The 19,118-nt window shown below is 40.6% G+C and overlaps 2 protein-coding genes across 2 annotated transcripts; both read right to left on the bottom strand.

The window, feature by feature from the left end:
• Positions 1–1,427: 1,427 nt before the first annotated feature.
• Positions 1,428–6,053, bottom strand: LOC139126110 (E3 ubiquitin-protein ligase TRIM33-like). Its single transcript, XM_070692161.1, has 3 exons — positions 5,607–6,053; positions 4,327–4,601; positions 1,428–3,183 (listed from the first exon to the last, which is right to left on the bottom strand). Exons 2-3 carry the CDS (start codon positions 4,596–4,598, stop codon positions 1,761–1,763), a joined length of 1,695 nt encoding a protein of 564 aa, XP_070548262.1. The 5' UTR covers positions 4,599–4,601; positions 5,607–6,053; the 3' UTR covers positions 1,428–1,760.
• A 2,695-nt stretch (positions 6,054–8,748) lies between these two features.
• LOC139126150 (tripartite motif-containing protein 3-like) lies at positions 8,749–16,106 on the bottom strand. The gene is made up of 3 exons (XM_070692200.1): positions 15,948–16,106; positions 11,599–11,955; positions 8,749–10,977 (listed from the first exon to the last, which is right to left on the bottom strand). Exons 2-3 carry the CDS (start codon positions 11,937–11,939, stop codon positions 9,798–9,800), a joined length of 1,521 nt encoding a protein of 506 aa, XP_070548301.1. The 5' UTR covers positions 11,940–11,955; positions 15,948–16,106; the 3' UTR covers positions 8,749–9,797.
• Positions 16,107–19,118: the final 3,012 nt, after the last annotated feature.

Raw genomic sequence — 19,118 nt, 5'->3', positions numbered from 1 at the left:
CAAAGAAAATATTCTGATTACCTTTATTTAAACAGTAATGCTCTGAAACTCTTCTTTAAAGACCAGAAAATGTCAATGGAAGCTATTGTAGTCATATTGTATTCAATTATGCAAATTAGGCCTTTTGTATTAAAATAATTAGCATGCAAATTAGGTCAACCTCATATTTTTTTGGTATAAAATTGATAATTCTTGCAAAACCTTAACAATTTCATAGAGAAAACAATTGTTTATAAATGAGCTTAAACATTAATTTTAATGGAAAATTTAATGGTAAAACTGCGAATATATGCAAATTAGGTAATTTGCATGATATTTATTGTAGGTACATTTAGAAAATAACTTGTTGAACCTTACTAAATTGTGTTGCAATGAAAAAAGTCACTTGAATTCAGTTTACATGCCCAAAATGTGAGTATAGCAGTCATTTTACAGGCAATATATAGCTAATTTGAATATATGCAAAGTTAACCAATTTGCACCCCTTAGATTTTCCTATACTTTTAGTATGTCATTAGTGAGACATTTCTTAAGGTCATGGTGAAGAAATAATTTCTGTTGCAATTAGTCCTAGGTTAAACCCTAAATTGACTGGACTAATACAAGACTTGCCTGTTTCGCATGTGTGCCTATTTCTTTACGCTAGCTATCTTTGTATAGTATTTCAAAGAAAACAGTCCATATCTATTAATTGCCGACATAATCCCCCTTCATTCATTTGTTCTATCCATTACCAACGTAGTGGAGGGGGCTTATCGCTCTGGCCAAATAAACTCGTTAGCAGTGCTTCACGCCTTACCTTATGCGCTGCTTCTTGATGGGGCAGAGACAAATTTGTCTGCGGCTGGGGCTAGTGCCAAATTGCGAACTAACTTACTTCCACGACAGACAAGGAGAAAAACTTTTCACGGTGCTGAGTTGCCGGGGACTTGTGTCAACTTGCGAACTTCCTTCCAACCTATCAACGAGCTAAGGTGATGGGGCATGAACATTCCCTCTTTGTTCACATTTTTGTGTTTTATTCTGTTGCATTCCGATATAACTCACTGTCGACTCGACTTTCGCATTATTCGTCCGGTGCCACAGCGCGGACCGACTTCTAGATCATTTTACGAAGTTTATAAGCATTTATGTAATGTGCAATGTGTAATGCAACAGTGGTGGGGGGGCACTGACAACAGTGACCACAGTTGGGATTGCGAGAACTTGAAAATTTAAATGAAATTCCTTGATTATTTCAGACTCAATGATCTTTCTGAAGTACATCGAGCTTTTACGGTGACCGCTCGCAAGTACCAATAATGTCAGTCAGTTATACATCTCTTGGTCAATATCAAAGGCATAAATCTTGGACAGCAAGTAAATTATCATCATTTACGTTAGAGGTCTGAAAAGGAGGAAATGACACAAAAATTTCAATCGGAAAATGAGGAATTCAAAAATTGTGTTTATTTAACGGACTGGAATGAAGCGAAGTTTCATCAGAAAAAAAATCAGAAAGAAATCAGGCTCTTTCTTTCGATCAATCAAAACCACGCTACAACAATCTGTCTGAGAAATTTTAATTGACACATCACACTCCCGGTAAACATAGCAAAACAATCATTTGCCAGGATTTTAGAACAAAAATGTCGGGAAATTTCAATAACGGCAACTGTCAATCTGATTTCACGGCAATGAGCAGGACTCGTAGAAGTATACATATATATAGGAATGCCTTCAACCTTATTTTTATTGAGTTGTTACCACAGCAACACGTTTTAATGACCACCTGCATTGCCTTCTGTGTTTTGATTGTTGGCATTTTCAGAAACATTGAGAGGAATCTGTATAATCGAATATGCAGTGTCCGTTATAGTCTTAATCTTCTGTTCAGGGGTGACGACCCCTTGTGTTTTCGGTAGCAAAGGCGGGGCAATGTCTCTACCGAGCAGCGTTTTAATGTTTTCCATCGTCTGGCCAACCATCGACAGGAACAGAATGTTGTCGTTCTGGACGACAAGGTGCGCCCCGGATTCTATACAAAACTTGGCCTCGTTCAGCGAAGTTTTTATTTTTTGTTTTCTATCCTCGTTCACCGACTTCTCCATGTTGTGCTCCAGTTTGATGTCGTATATGATGGCCTCGGTTTCGGCTTCGACGTACTTCAGCGCGTTCGTCAGCGCCTGCGTCAGCTGCTGCAAACCAATGAGGGTCTTCTGTTCCTGGTGTTTGTATCTCTCGTCAGCGTCGGCGTCGTGATAGTCGTAGTCCTTTTGGAGATTGTGAAGCCCGCCCGCTTTCGATCGCAGGACTGCCAGATCCCTCAACAGGTGGATTTGTTTGGTCGCCACAGCCTTTTCAAAGGGGACGTGCTTGTGATTTGGGCCCTTGTGTTCCTCGTCTATGCAGGCACTGCACACAGGCACGTCACAGGTTGAGCAATAGGACACCGACAAATGCCCACTGTGGGCCGGGCATTGTTTCGGCGTCTCTGAGGAAATTTTCTCCTTGAATTCGGTCACCGTCATCATTTGATGGTCCTTCGTGGCCGGTATGTTCTCGTGCGTCTTACTGCAGCTGTCGCAGAGCGACAGACTACAGTCCGAACAAAATTTCAGACCGACATTCTTGCTGCAACCGCCGCAAATGTAGGACTCTTTTTCATCCTCTTCCTCGGGCGGCAACTTTTGTTCCTTTCTGACGGACTGTGAGAGAATCGACGCGTCTGGGAACGAACTCGGCCCGCTTTCAGGCACGCTGTGTTTCGTGGCACATTTTGTACACGTGACGCTGCCATCTGTGACGAGCTTCTCGATGCACGATACGCAAAATGAATGATAGCAGGGTAAAATCTTCGGGTCTGTGTACGCGTTCTTGCACTGCGGACAAGTCAGGAACCTTCCCGCGTAGACTTCATAGGAGGACTCTGACTCGGATATTCTGCTGAGCAGCGCCGTCGAAATTGAACAGTCGGGCAGTGACACCGCGCCCTCAGCGGCCAGCTTGTGTTTGTCGTTGCAGTTCGGACAGATCACCACGCCAGCGATCTGCGACTTTTCGAGGCAGGCCAGGCAGTACGAGTGAAAGCACGGTAAAAGCTTTGGATCCATGTACCGGCCTTTACATATAGAACACTGCGCATGCTCTTCCAATACGTTACCTATCCTTACATCAGCCTCAACATCGCCTGAATTTGATAATCTACAAGATATAAATCAATTATTTACAAAAATTTAATTTGTTAATAATATAGCGGATGGTCACGTCATCAATCGAGCGCTTTAAACCGTGCTGTAATACTAGTAGTTTTCTACGAAACAGATGTCATCATAAGTAATAGACACAACATAAAGATGAGATTATAGACTAATTGACCATATTCATCACATTACCCTGACTTTTTGTCTAAAATTACTCAATGCTGGCCTGATAGGGTATATCTATCTATCTATCTATCGATTGATCGATAGATAGATAGATAGATAGATAGATAGATAGATAGATAGATAGATAGATAGATAGATAGATAGATAGATAGATAGATAGATATTATCTACATAATTGCCGATATTGCTCTGCATCCCTGCATCGAGCACTTTACCCCTCTGAGAAGATACAAACAAGTGTGTGTGTGTGTGTGTGTGTGAGCGAGCGTGTATGAGCGTGTATGTATGTGCGTGCGTGCGTGCGATAAAAATAGGAACACAATTTCCTTATATATATATATATATATATATATATATATATATATATATACATATATATATATATATGAGACGTGATGTTCATTTTGTCCAAAATTATGAAAACATTTTCAAAAAAATTCATAAAAATTTGAAAAATGTTGCACTAAAATTTTGATGGGAAAGACTACAGCACTCAAAGGGTTAATATAGAATGCGCCTCGAGGACAAATATTCAGACTAAAAACTTTGCAATACTGTTCTGGTCTACCACTTATGGGGGCTCATTTTGTAGCTCTTTGACTTGGAAATACATTCCCCATCTTTGTTTTTCACAGTGAAAATCGAAATATTTATTTTTCCCCACAGAGTTAAAAACAGGGATTGTGGCCGTTTTGAATTTCAAATATCGGGAAATGTCGGGTGCTTTGTTTCCATAGAAATAAACTTTGCATGCAGACTCCTGATTTTTGTTCTTGATGAATATGGTTGAAAGTTTCTTTGACCCAAGTTTGAGCGAAAGTTTAAGTCTGTCACTTTCGAGGTGCGTACTATCTCAGATATCGGTGTGTATTAAAATGTATTATTTACACATAGTCTGAAGGGAACGCTTACTGAATTAAAAAAAAAAACTTTCTAGTGTGCGCGTAATTTATCTTACCGCTCATTGGGACCCGACTGCAGTTCCATGTAGGAGCCGATTTCAGCACGGAGGTCGTCCAGTTCACAGTAAATTGGGTTATCAATCTCAGCCATCGATGTTGGGTTGTCGGTTTTAGCGAGCATCGTTTCCGTGGCAGCGACATTCGCAGACGAACGCGAACGTGTTCTGTCGTTGTCCATCCCTAAATCTATGACGTATGTCGAATGAACTGTCCCAGCATCAGCTGTCTGCCGTCTGTCACCAGCATTTGATGACGTAATACATCCCATGATCTGCATCAAAATAACGCGTGAGAAAACAAAGGGATGATGTGGAATGGCCAGAAACGTAACGTAGCGCTCAAAGCAGGCGCAGAGAGAGAGAGAGAGAGAGAGAGAGAGAGAGAGAGAGAGAGAGAGAGAGAGAGTAGGACATAGACCCTCAAGAGTCTATGAGCTGGTATTTCTCGTCAACAAATATATTTAGAAATACTCTCTCTCTCTCTCTCTCTCTCTCTCTCTCTCTCTCTCTCTCTCTCTCTCTCTCATTGAGAACAGTCTCAGAGTGTACACAATTAACAATAGAACAATAGATTACATACAAAGGCCACACCCCACTACCCCGGATTCACTACATTGAGATGATTGCGCCGCGCAAGACAACATATTGCCAGATATAGCGGCATTCCGCAAGTGACCCCATGAACCCTGTATGCCGATACGACGCAGATATTTGTCACATTGTAGCAACTATATCAACTGCTCCACGTAATGTGTTATCATGCACTCACACGATATGACTTTATATCAGTTGTTGATTAACAAGCACTACCTATACGTTGCACACAGTAGCAACATTGAACATTGAGGTAGCTTGTACCGTTTGCCTTTCTCTCTCATTGTCTCCCTCCCTCCCCCTCTCTCTCTCTCTCTCTCTCTCTCTCTCTCTCTCTCTCTCTCTCTCTCTTATATTTGTATCTTTACACTACCGCTACCCAGTAAATGAACGAGGTCTAGTAGAACAGCGCTTGCTATGAAACTGTCGTTGAGCCATTGATTTATAAGCAGCGCCATTCTCTGAAGCCAGACATGCCTCTCTTTCATTGAAACGGAACCCGCAACAAGTCTGGTACAACCATAGCTGCCGGTCACAAATGACAAAAGATCAGTCCAATGAACTGAACCAAGGCTTTCGATTTGCATGCACAAATTCAGCGACTCAAAGCGAAAGAGACGGATTAAGGCTCATTACGGCCACGCTTCCGTTAATAATCTGCGACAGGGAAGACATATACTTACATTAATGCTCACCGATATCGGAATGGTTCATCGTCAGTGGCTGGGCGGACAGCTCGAAGGGAAAATGCTGGCAAAGCTGAAAAGCCGCCGCCGCCATGATTCACTCCGCTGCTGATTGAAGGCTAGACCTAGTTAACATTTAACGAGGTACCAGGCTGACCTGCGTAGTAGCCAAACTAAGTAGCAGGCTGTATAATGTTAGCGGATCAGCGTGGCACGGCTGGTATAAGCGTGGGTAAGGCTGATATATTCATGTCTGACAACGCAAAGCTGGTTTGTCTGGACAAAATGAAAGGGCTGGGCCAGGTGCCTTCACAATAAAAAGTAAATCTACTCGTATTTGCCCAGTGAACTAGTGAAAAGTCATCCTTTGTATGGATTGGAGATGTTCTGCAGTGGTCATCATGTCAAATTGCGGCCGTAGACGGGCCAAACCTGGGTCATCAGAAATTTGAGCAGCAGTCACCTATAGTCCTGTGGAAATCACAGTGCACCCTCCGTCTACTTATATTCTTGTATTTTTGGAGGCATGGCGTGACGCTGTTCAAAAATTGCATTTATTTTCTCTGGGGAACGAATTTCTGTGAATGTGTAGTAAAGTTTTGCTGACTAGGAAAAGTTTTTTTAAACGATTGCTTGCCCACGGAAATGTCAAGCCCAGTTATAAATCACGAAACACTCCGTGCTTTACACGTCACAACACAGCGATGCGATGACACACCAGTGGAGAAAATAACCCGCATTTTTTTCCTTGTAATGTTGTCGCGTCGCTCTGATGTGACGTGTACCAGGAAAAGATATTGTTGGTTATTTGGGACAGGTCACTATATTTTTTCCTTTCTTTACGGATACGGTCAAATGCATGATAACTCTGCAACACTTCTATGTCAGTCTGTTAGCACATGTAGCACAGATAAAAACTTCCGAGTTCAAGGGAGTGTCCGTGTGGGTCAGAGTACAAGGCGCGGTGGTACATTCTTCCAGCGAAATACTAGTGGGTGGAGCGATGACATCGCGGACTTTGTTTCAAGTGTCGTGTCACTCGGCGCCGTCGACACAAACATTTTTTTTCTACTTTGGAATGGGGAAAATGCTCAAAAAAATCCTTTGAGGATTTCTGAACAAATGCATAACAAAGGGAAACGATGCACAAATGTGGCGCGCAAAACATGACACAGACTTATTTACGAACTTTGGCGGCAAGCGTTCATCAGAATGCCTGTGATGCTGTTTGACGCGTGAAGAGGGTAACAGAAAAAAAATGTCTCACAAACAATTTGCGAAACTATCTATGTCATAGCTTCCCTGTCCGAATGCGAAAAGTGAAAAGTTGAAGACGGAAAATACCATTCAATCGGTATTAAAGTAACAAAATTTCCAAAGTAAACTAAACACGGGAGGTGATTTTTCTCTGCTTTAGCGTTTGATAGCGAACAATATTAAACGTTGTAATTCGTCGAGTATATGATGTCACATCATTCTCTATTTTGAAAAAAATGTCTCTTCATTTTCACTAAATTTTCAACACAACCCGCCAGTGAAGTACCCTGCGTAACCCTGAATATGAAGCAAGTACTATAGACTGGGGGCGTAAATCCATTTCACAGAGCGTCCTATCTCGGATGATGATAATTATATGTAAGAAGGATCGCATCTATTTGTCAAAACCACGCGCATTTCACAGTTTAAACGTCACTGGCTTAACTTCCTGTGCCATCTCACGTACAATAATTCACTTGCGTTTCCCGTATGTTTGGATCGTTGGGACGATCCTTGGCAAGTTTTTTTTGCCTCAGTTTATGTACTTTCCACGTCATAAAAGATGCCAGGTCATGTTCGATCATCCCGTCACTGGTCGGAAATAAGCTATTGGGGGCGCTGTAACGAGAACAGCCGTTGATCAACAGGTGGTTGTTCATGTCTGCGCTGTATTGGTCGTCAGTTATCATGGCAATAAAAAAACACAGGTAAGCCGTCTGTATTGGACAGATTTTGCAGTCAATTCAAACACAGATTGTTAGTGCGCTTACAATCGAAAGATGGTAAATTGCATTTCATTAAAAAGTTCACCGGTGCTTCAACTATCCACAAACACAAACGAGGGTACTTTGGTAGTTATGCTATGCTTCTTATAAGGCCAGATGTGAACGTTTCCCACAACACGCTCCCGGAAAGCTTGTCTGCTTGATGAATCATCGGTCAACATTTTACAGGCTGCGAGCTATGGTAATCTAAACGAGTAAACAAAAACCTATGCTTTATTATTCAATATACTTTTTTCTTTTGTAAATATTTCATTTCATTTGGAGGACTGGCTTTGCATAGGTGAGTTGCACCTGTTTCAGTCTCGCTATCCAATGTAGACATTTCTCCTGTGTTTATCTTGGATGAATGAATAAATAAAAATTGAAATAAAAAATGCAATATCAGTGTGAGCGATGCACTTCAAGCACGACAGGCAGATTAAGCAGAAAGATACTCGACCCGTAATGTTCAAGCTGGTTGAAGGAATATAGATGGAAAAGATCGCCGACAGAAGTCCTCCTAGAAAATGACATAAATGTTGTCAAAACTTAATTCTCCTTCATATTGAATGCCTGAACTAAGGCGTGTAAGACCATAAACGTCACAAAATTGATATAGGTTCAATGTGGCAATGAGCTGTAAGAAGCCAAGAAATAAATGAGGTCAGATTGGTGTCGGTGATAAAAGACAGTAGCCGTACAAACCTCAATAGTCTTATTCCAAATAAGGCGCTTTAAAGAAAATTCTTCGTTTGCTGTCCTCGTGCTGGTAGGTTTTCAGAGAAAATTAAGAAAACAATCACAATGTTAACACTATTAGAAATAAAAATATTATTTTTCCAAAAGAAACCAAATAAAAAATTAGCTTCTGTTAATATAATTTTGTTGGGTTTTTTGTCAGTGTTTGTTTTTCCCTAGCTGGCTGGCTGGAAGGTTTTTCAAAAATCCAAGGACGGCAAACAAAGAATTTTCTTTAAATAGCCTAATCGAACACCACTTTAGTCATTCTTTTCGCAGCCGTATTATCAACGGTTTAATTTTTTCTATTAGCCCCGGAGTAGTGGATTATCTACGCATGTGCATTTGAATTATTTGATTCACTCGTGTTACTGAAAACGTCTTTGTAACGCATTTTATTCACTTTTTATACTACGAACAAAATACGTATACTGTGAAATCTGCCACGCGTGGCGTCAGACTATAGAGTTCCACGCATTCGTATCAGACATGATAAGCTATATGGCATTCACGTACAAGACTAATTATACTTGTAAGATATATATATACTTGTAAGATATATATCTAACTCTACTCCCTGGTCATTCTGTAATCGAGTTAAGATGGTATTCGCCCCTAAAGACTCAGACTTTTGCTCAAATTTTCCTCAAGGAAACTTTCAACCACTCTCCTTCAAAATCAAGACTACAAATCAGCGGTCACGGTGGAAATTGGTTTCTTTGGAAACGACTGACCCTCAATTTAGCGATGTTGAACTTCAAAATGGCCGTCATTACTGTGTTAACACTGCAGCGACTGCTTCCTTTCTACTAAGATTTCGCTATGAGAAAATCAATCGATTTTCGGAGAAAAAAAATGGCGAGAACCAATGTTACTCCATGAGCTTGAAAATGAGCCCTCATAATAAGTCACTGTGGTAGACTAAAAGGTATTGTTAAAGTCTGAGAGTCAAATTATCTGTCCCCGAGGCACAGTCTACCTTAACGATGCGTTAGAGTGTTAGAGTTATTATTAATAAAAAGGACAATTAGGAAACTATTATCTGTAATGCAGTTGTTGATACAACAACGACCTTGAATATGAAATCTACACCTTGGAGCATAAGATAGACACAGTGTAACACAATCTTATGCATACTGTTGTACCACTGTCTCTCCGAAAAAACCTGCGGTTAGTAAAACAACTTTAAAAGTTTAACCGAAATTCTGATTTAGTCATTTTCTATATCAGATTCGCTGTATCTAAAGTTCAATTAAAGAACAGAAGTTTTTTCCGCTGAAAAGATGCATTCCCTAGTCTCTGAAGTGTACATATCTATGTACTTTGAATGACGAGTTCTAAATGAATTATCCTGAAATAACTAGTGAGCGGGAAAGTTTCAGCCCGGGGAACATTTTAGTCTGTTCAGTAAAGTGTCGACGTGTCCATTTCATTGCTTGCTGCTGGCTAGCAGCAGATCAACAACGGTTGCCTTGACTTTGTGAAGCTCATCGTCCGATGAAAACTTGGGATGCTCATTAGAAGAAGCCAGGCTTGTCACGGCGGCGGGTTCGCTGTCGCTCAGAACGCCCTCAATCTTGCTGGTAGAGTGGTTGGCCAAGTAGAGAAATCCTACTTCGTTGCTGTGTTGGAACAAGGTATTTGCATCGCTGACACATTTGGAAATTTCGCTCAGGTTCATGTTTGTCTTTCTCTTTTGTTTCTCGAACTCTGTCTGTCGCTTCTCGCGTTCTTCCTCAAACTCTTTCGCTAACTTGGTTCTCTGGTTTTCGACGTATTCCAGCATCTTTTGCAGCTTGACGGTCAAATCCTGAAAACCGGCGTCAAGCTTTTCGCTTTCTCGCCTCATTTCTTCCCGGCTTTGTTTCTCTTCAGCGTCGAGCGTTGTCTTTGCCTGTCTCAAGGCGTGTAGCCGCTTCTTGCCGGCTTGCATCACGCGCTGCAGCTTGGCGCGCCTCCTAGTGGCAGCCTCCTTGAGGATTTCCAGTTGGTGGGCCGGCCTCTTGTGCTTTTCAACCGTACACTCCTCGCACACGGGCACCTCGCAGCTGCCACAGTAAAAGCTTATCTGGTTTCCTTCATGAAGAGGGCAGACTACAGGTCTGTAAACCTGTGATTGGACCAGGATTTTGTCCCTGTACTCATTTAAGGTCATCAGTTGATGCTTTTTGGTCACCGGTATGTTCCTGTGCGTTTCCCGGCAGTCGCCGCAGATGAGAATGCCGCAGTCGACGCAGAAGTTCTCGGCGTTCTTCTTCTTGCAACTGCCGCACAAATGAACGGCAGATATCTTCTCGTCTTTCTGTTCGTCTTTCATTAAGGACTGTGACTGTGACGCGAAATCCAGCAAATCGTTCAAAATGGTGCTGTTCGGCAGCGCCTGTACACCGCCCTCAGCCGGCAGCTCGTGCTGTTGGTTACAAACCGGGCAGGCGATTTTTTCCGCTGCTTTCCCGCACATTTTTTCCAAGCACTCCTGACAGAACGAGTGATAGCACGGCAGTATCTTCGGGTTCTTGTACTGGTCTAAACATATTGAACACTCCAAGAAACGCCTACTGAAATCCTCTGGGCTCGGTGACGACACAGATAAATCTGACAGGGATATACTGTAGTTGAAGAAACAAAAGACAGCTTTAATAATTTTACGAAGTACTGTGTACTCAGCAGCGTCACGAAACAACACAAGTCTGATGACGATTTCCGAATTCACCTAAGTTCAAGCTGTCATGGCGATTTTGCAATTGCTCATGATCACAGATGCTGACGGTCATAGATAATCAATTTTACATCATGTGGCCAAGACTTGAATTGTCTCCAAGTCACAGGTCACATCGTATAGAGAACATCAGAGGATGTTATATGGCCTGTTCACTTTTTTAAAAATATATTATGTTTTACACGTTCGTATTTAGGGCCAGTCATTTGTAATTCCTTAGTGTTTTTCCTGTTTGTTTGTCTGTTTAATGTGAGTTATTAGTTTAGAGGTTCCCCTGTGTCTTTCTACCAGTCAGTTGTCCTTGTATAATTCTAAACTGTAAATATTTGTTTGTTGGTTCCTTGTAAAACAGCAGTTTTGCTGACTGCATCATCACCAACTTTAGACTGAAACCAGATAATGTTTTGCCACGTTTTTAAAATTACTAGTATGCCAATATCATCCACGACACATTTCGTATGCCATCGTTATTTTCTGTTGATTACTTTGCAAATAAAGGGCGTGCACTTACGCTATGCTTGCTCGTTCTTCCGGCCGTGTGAGTTTTTCAACGATGCCAGGGGTTCTGTCGGCCAAATCTGTCAGTATATCCTGGTCATTGTTGTTGGGGCCCTCTGGTGCCAACGGGACGGTGTAGATTGCCATCGGTTGGGCGTCGAGGCTTGCGTAGTCGTCCTCCTCGATATCGGCATAAGGCGGGTTATCATGCGCTTCGTCCATGACATCACCACGTCCGGCAGCGTATGGCTCTATATCGTATTCGTCGTAGTTTTCAGCCTGGCGGTCGACGCACGGTAGATTCAGATTCCTGAACGGAGCGCAGTCGGAATTCACCGAAGCCACACAGCCCATGTTTTAGTTGAATGTGCTAAAACAGAAAAGAGAAAAATAAACAAATGTGTCCAACAAATAAGTACTGACCGTTTCTCAGATTTCGATCGTGCCCTGTGAACTCTCATTCCACGTCACGTGACTTCTTGAAGTGAAAGTCGGTCGATGCTTCACACTATTCTGTTGCGATCGTGTGCTACTTTATTGATCCTTTTGGGTCCTGTGAATCAGATGAAGGCACATCGCACACTGGCATAACGCCAAATGAGTTTGTAGTAATAGGGTGGGTTTGGTTGGAGGAATTTTTTTTCTTTTTGTTGCCTGAGACCCATAGACTACGGCAAATTCTAGGGAATTTCCTTGATTTTTTTTGGAATTTTGGGGTTTTTTTTGAAAATGCGAAAGAAATTTCGGCGGGTTTTTAAAGGATCGGCCGGGTTACTGGAAACACACGAGCATAACATGTCTTCTAATTGTTCCCGCATCCACTTATCGAGGAGGCTTGTGATAGAGGGCGCCATGTTCAAAATTTGGGCTGACAAAAGTGACCGATTGTCAGTAAAACTGAGTATCAAAGAGATTAACTGATTTCAAACACATAATTTATTTGAAAACAAACGTTATCTTGTTTTTTTCGGAACGAAACTGGAAATATTCTGATAATAAACAACAATGAACAAGCATTTAACCGTAACGGTTCAATCTATTTGATTCCGATTCGGAAGTTACAGATTGAAATCGACTTATGCTCAGAAGATCAGGATGTGAAGGAAACCAGGTCATGTGCTTCTTAAATTGGTGTTTGTGTTTGTCTACGATTACCTTTCATGTTAAACAAACAAACAAATAAAAAATGATAAATAATTACAAAGATAACACACGCCGCTTTTTGAAAATGTGTCGAACATTTTCCAAGGAGAGAAGGATATTTAAAGGCCAGCAACTCTAACTTTTGGCGATAATTTTTTTCATTACTTTCATTTCGAATAACCATTGCAAGTTTCCTATTCTACTGCCAAAAGAATGTTGAAACATCCATTATTTAGCTTGACAACAAAGCACCATATGTGTAAAATGCACATATTTTTTACATTTGAATTCTAATCTGGATCACACTTGTCGACAAATAACGATGCAATATACACATGTACAGGCTAAATTGACAAGCTGAATGGAGAGTAGGACAAGAAATTGCGGTCGTGACATTAAAAACAAATGTAGTGAAAAAAAATCATAAAAAGTTACCATGACTGGCCTTTTGTCAAATCACAATAAAAAGTGAAATAATAGAGATTTGACTTTAGTTTCAGTATTTCTTGTATAAGCTTATACAGTATCCAGCATCTGTAGGACGTGTGTGTGTGCTTGTAATGATAAGCATTATGCTGACGTCATTGACACCATATCGCAAAAAAGACTTTCGTTTTGAGCGGGGAGGTTTCAACCAGAAGAAAGGAATATGCGTTGATCACGCGTTAACTTTTAGTATTGACAGCCCCCCCCCCCATAAAACGATGTTGCAGGCCCAAACACTATATAACTTTTGTGCCACGTATTGCGGTGACGAAAAATGTAAATTGTTGACGGTATTGTTGGATTTATGAGTGTGGTTGGCTAGCGGTACCTCATTTCAAGCACAAACTTGGAGTAAATTGATCTGCAACGTCTATATTTTTCACTAGAGTATCTCCAGCGATACACTGCTGGTACGAAAGTGTTCGTTCGTTAGCCAAAAAAAACCCCGACAATTCAGTTAGTTAATGTATAGCTGCGTGAAACTGAGAAAACCTCACCCTAACGGCATTGTACAGTTTAGCGAATTCCTTTGATATAGCCAGCATGTTTTTGTGCTCTGCGCAGCCTCTATGACTTTCATCGAAGTGTGGATCGAACCCAGCAAACGTGGCCATGCACTGACATGGCTACGTTCGCTCCACTAACTAGCTTGAGCTCTTGTTGAACCTGTGATTATTGTAGGGAGCAATGCAACGCCGGTCGCTAGTCGACACGCAAGCAGATCGCTAATTTCTGCAGGCTGGTCATGACGATATTTGCAAACATGATTTGTGGGACAAGTAGCCGCGAAATCAGATTATTAAAATATTTGTCGATTCATTATTCAAAAATTGAAATAGCAAAAATTGCCAAAAATAATCGCCTAAAGGGAAAAGCAAAAATGAGTTGTCGTATGGATGTCTGTCTGATTAATGAAGTTTTTTATAACATTCCTGTTTCGTCATATTATGATTATAAATATATGAGCGCCCTTTACATTACGCAGTTCAGTGTTTTAACAATAAGATGTACATGGCAACAACAATGCTGCCATAACCACCGATGACGTACCATACCTAGGCTTGCAGAGCGGAATCGTATACGTCACAATGGGAGGCATATTATTTCAGGAATATGGCCTTTATCTAGTGAATTAGATGCACATGACGTCATGTGCTGTCAAACGGGTCTCATGATCCTAATGAAATTTCGAAGTAATGTCACGATGTCGACTCTGCAATAGTAGAATAACCAACCACTGGTACAATGGTCAGCTTATCTGAACTGATATTTTGTGATTTCGACGGATGGGATAACTGAGACTGTGACTGCCGCTAGTCCTCCAAATGTGATTTTAAAATCCTTCTATGTGAGTTTGCCTGGACCCGCAGTGTTCCGCTTTTGTAAGACGATTAAAGTCAATCCGGAAAGCGTGTCATTTTCGATGAGAACCTGACAGATTCAATTGATAGTTGTATTTCCACATTTATCCGACACAGAACGCCACCACGTAAAGCCAGAGGCAGTCACTCCAACAGGTTGGAGAAAAAATCGTGACGTCACCACCACTCACTTCTCGCTGTACACAGTGAGGCGTTACAATGAACCCGGAAACAAATTTGTTCGAATACTGAGATCACCGTCTCGACTCGCAATTGATAAAAAACTTCAATGTGGACCTCTGTCTATGACCAGCTCGGACTATTAAATATATATATATATACATATATAGGCCTATATATATATATATATATATATATATATATATATATATATATATATATATATATATATATGCATAGTCTACATGTTGGCGACATCGCAGTTCGCATAATAACCTACTTTGGCAGACACTATAGGTCAATTCCATTTTGTAATTAACACTATCTGTTGTCATTTAATGTCCCTTGTGAGACAACATTTGCTAACATTTCCAACTTGACTGTCAGCCAGACGATAGCTTGTCAAGCCGTCACGTGAGTAGGGATTTGTCGTTGTACTTCGAGAAGTAGAGGTGCACGTCACTGTCTGTTAGCAGACCCTGCATAGACGTGTTAGATACACAGGTATTCTGTTTTCATGTGCCGGTATAAAACGTATGATTATATATAGCAAATAAGTCGCATATTTCAACCACCATTTTACCGTGCTACAATCACATATTGCGGGGAAAAACAGAACGATACGGCACGTAGTATTCGCGACGTACGGGCAGGTACTCGACCCATGAGCAGTGAGCATGTATATCTAGTACCAGACAAATACAGCTTACAAAGCCACTGAACCAAACACGTTGGCATTAAAGGACATATTATAACACGTGAACCGGACCTTGAGCTTGGGATCCGTCAGTCGATGGCTGCCGCGCCCATGTGGCAACGAGGTGCGTGTTAAGGCTAACCAGTTGAACTGTCACTTGAAAAACCTTTCTGAAGTGAGCAATTCCCTCGTGCCCTAGATACATGTACCAGACACACACACACTCTCTCTCTCTCTCTCTCTCTCTCTCTCTCTCTCTCTCTCTCTCTCTCTCTCTCTCTCTCAATCGCTTAGCATTTGCACGACCATGTTCTCTATATCATGAATATTTCTTTCCACGAGTCATTGTCCTAGCACAGCGTGCGCTGAATTATAAACCAGAGCTGTCGGCCTATGTATCCGTGCAGCCGACCTGCGAGCATAATAAGCGAATTAAATGTGAGAGAGTCAACATTGGAAAACTGTGTTGCCTAGCGCCCTTCTCTTAATACTTACTCATTCGTGTGGCCGTCAAGGCTTCTCTGTGACATCAATTTTGTCGTCATATCGGTAAAATGGCACAGCTTTTCATCGGGGATTGTGGCTTGTGTCTGCAGCTCTCTGATGGGCTTCCTCAATTCTGCGAGTTGTATTTATACTAGCAATCAATGCAATGACGTCGGCTATTGGTGGAATTGTGTCACCGGGTCAAAAGTCGCGCACAGTGCTTCTATGGGGCAGTCGCTCTCACACGCGTGCTATAGCGTACCAACGGATTTGTTACAAATTTGACTGTCAAATTCCTCGCGTTCACATGTCGATAGACGGACTAAATCAAAGAGATTTTATACTTCGTGAAATACCAACGTCATCTGACGCATCTCTTGCGCTTACTAATTATAATAGTTAAGTAAAGGCTGCCGCACGCGATAGAAATTAGTTGAGCAAAATTTCATTTGTTCAGCTATTTTATCCTCCTGTGATTTTCTTGAGTTTTCTTTTCCTCTTGTGTCGTTTAGCAAAATATTCAGCATGTTTGATATTTTTACCTCATGACGAAATAGTCCTCATTGTGTGCGCCGGAGAAAGTGATTTTTCCTCGCGTCTACACAATGGCAGCACGTAGCATGGCCTGCAGCATTGAAAACAATCGCGTGCGGCAGGCTTTGACATGAGCTATGTGACTTCAGATATGGTTAAGGTAAGTGATAGTAGAATTTAGCCATGCAATGTATTCCAAAGTGATAAACTTACAGTATCCTTTCTTCAAACATATATAATTAAAAATAATTGAAAAATAAATAAAATATAAATTAATTGATTAATTAATTAATTAATTAATTAATTAAATACCTAACGTTATAAACTGTCAGACCTTTTCTTAACAGCAATGATGTCGATACGACAGTCACAAGGCACTTCCGGTTTGAAATCCCAGAATTACCGTCGTTCATTTAAAGTCCTCTTAAGCTTGTTCTATACATTCCACTTTCTACAGTGTCAAAGCTTTCAAAAATACACGTTTCGTGATATTTTATCTTTGTTCATTTCTTCTAGGAGAGGATACAGTACCCGACCCTTTCCCTCGTGTGCTATGTGAACAATACGCGCAAATCGAAAACGACACTGGGGAAGCAAAGTATCTCAAAATACCTAACGTAAGGTCCAACACATAAAATAGATCAAGTAAAATTCATAAACCCGCTCAAGTTTTGTTTTGAAAGGAAATGAGAATGTACAATAGTATCCCGTTAAAAGTTTACACTATTACCCTAAAAAATTCACAAAAGGCCTGTAGTTTTCGATACACTCATTTCAGTTTCGATTTCTTTTTCTTCATTTTGTGTTCCTTCACGTAAGAAATAAAATGGGCACACAGAAGAGAACAGATAAGACAAAAACTACAAAAAGGCGAAAGGGAAGCTTAAAAGAGATTTTATTTTACATTCCCAAACTACATGTAAATACTCCACAAGTCTCTTCCAGGTCAAAGACGTGATACAGTGAGTTGTTTTAATTGTCTATCATAAATACATTTATGTATGTATGTATACGCATTTGAATACATTTAAATAAGAGTTCAATAAATTAGAATATATTTTATAACATTGCAAATAAACGGAGAAGAGATTTGAACTGAAAGTAATACATTGAAGGGACAAAAAAATCGCCATCTTTTCATTGTTGTTTCGTGTGAGAAACCATTCATGTTGTTCGGCTAACCGAAACATCATTGTTAATCGTCAGATCTCTACTTCCTCCTAGCTGGCAGATATAAAATAAATACTTTGATGACATAATTTATGGCACATACCAGGAATAATGTTACAAGCATATTTCCATTTTATTGCCTGCGGAAGATGTGAGTCGAGGTCTGGTGATTGATAAGTTAACATGATTCAGTATGCAAAACAACATAACTTCTAACATGAAACAAAAATATTCGAAACATTTTGAAAAGGGGGACTTTGTCGTTTCAATACTTTGTTCGGGAGATTGGGGAAAACAAAAAAGTATGTTCAAATAAGTGGGATTTTTGGGTACACCGTGGACCTTTCTGTCCATGGATTATTAGTGTTGCGTTAACTCATAGCTTTTACGTTGCATTTTACACGTTTTTTTTTTTTTTTTTGTTTTTTTTTTAATTTGACACACCTTTACCACGAAGCAGGGTCAATTTTTATCCTTGACAGCCGGACTTTAAGTGGCTGTCCTGATTCCGGACCAGCGGCTTAACAATTGCTAGGAAGGAAGAAGTCCATTTAATTCTGTCTGTAATCATATCAATCGGGGAAGTTTCAGAGTTACATTTTTGCGTCATCTCTGTCCGAATGCCAACCCTCCACGGATCCAGTGTCTACATCATGCCCTCAGTGGCCACATCTTAGTTTGAATAATGTGACAACGTGAGATTTTTAAGTTCGAAACGGTGAGGGCGCCCTGCGAAATGCTCACACGACTCCCTCAATCGAGTTAGCTAAACGACGGCGCCTCCATAATTCTGCTACGTGACTCATCCTATGACTTTTGATGATTTTCACTTTTCTTTTGTTTTCGACGTCGACTAGAGTTTCTTGTTCTACTTTCCAAAGTACGTGTATGTTGAGATACACGGTATGAGTGCTTAGCTTGTCAATTCAGCCTGTACATGTGTAAATTGCATTGTGTGTTAATTCTATTCCGGACTAGAATTCAAATGTAAACAATAACACTGCATGTATCCTACACATTTAGGTGCAGGGTTGGCAAGTTAAATGGTGTTTCAACATGCTTTGGGGAGTAGAACAAGAATTGGTAATTGACATACAGAAGGAAAACTGTAAACTTAATTTATCATCAAACGTTAAAACAGCTACAAATATCCGGTGAGTTAAATTAATGATCACTATTGTTCTTCTTTGCTACAAAAATGTACGACAGAAATGTTTATAAAGAGCGCCACCACAGCATTTGTGAACAGATGGATAAAATCAGCTTAGGTATCGGCAGCTTATTAAACATTAACATTTATGTAGCCTTAATCTCTGTTTTTAAAGGTAACCTTTTCAGTACCTGGTTCTCATTAGTGGATGTGTTAAGAAGCGCTTTTTCGATACTTTTCTGACGTATTGTTCTCCATTGATTTTTTATCAACTGAATAAATATCGCATTTGATAAATCTGATAATAACCGGGGCATTAAAAACTA

This window comes from Ptychodera flava (genome assembly GCF_041260155.1).
Source record: "Ptychodera flava strain L36383 chromosome 3 unlocalized genomic scaffold, AS_Pfla_20210202 Scaffold_26__1_contigs__length_13983176_pilon, whole genome shotgun sequence".
Classification (NCBI taxonomy): Eukaryota; Metazoa; Hemichordata; class Enteropneusta; family Ptychoderidae; genus Ptychodera; species Ptychodera flava.
The sequence above is the reverse complement of the archived record's forward strand: the minus strand, read 5'-3'. Positions and strand labels throughout refer to the sequence as shown.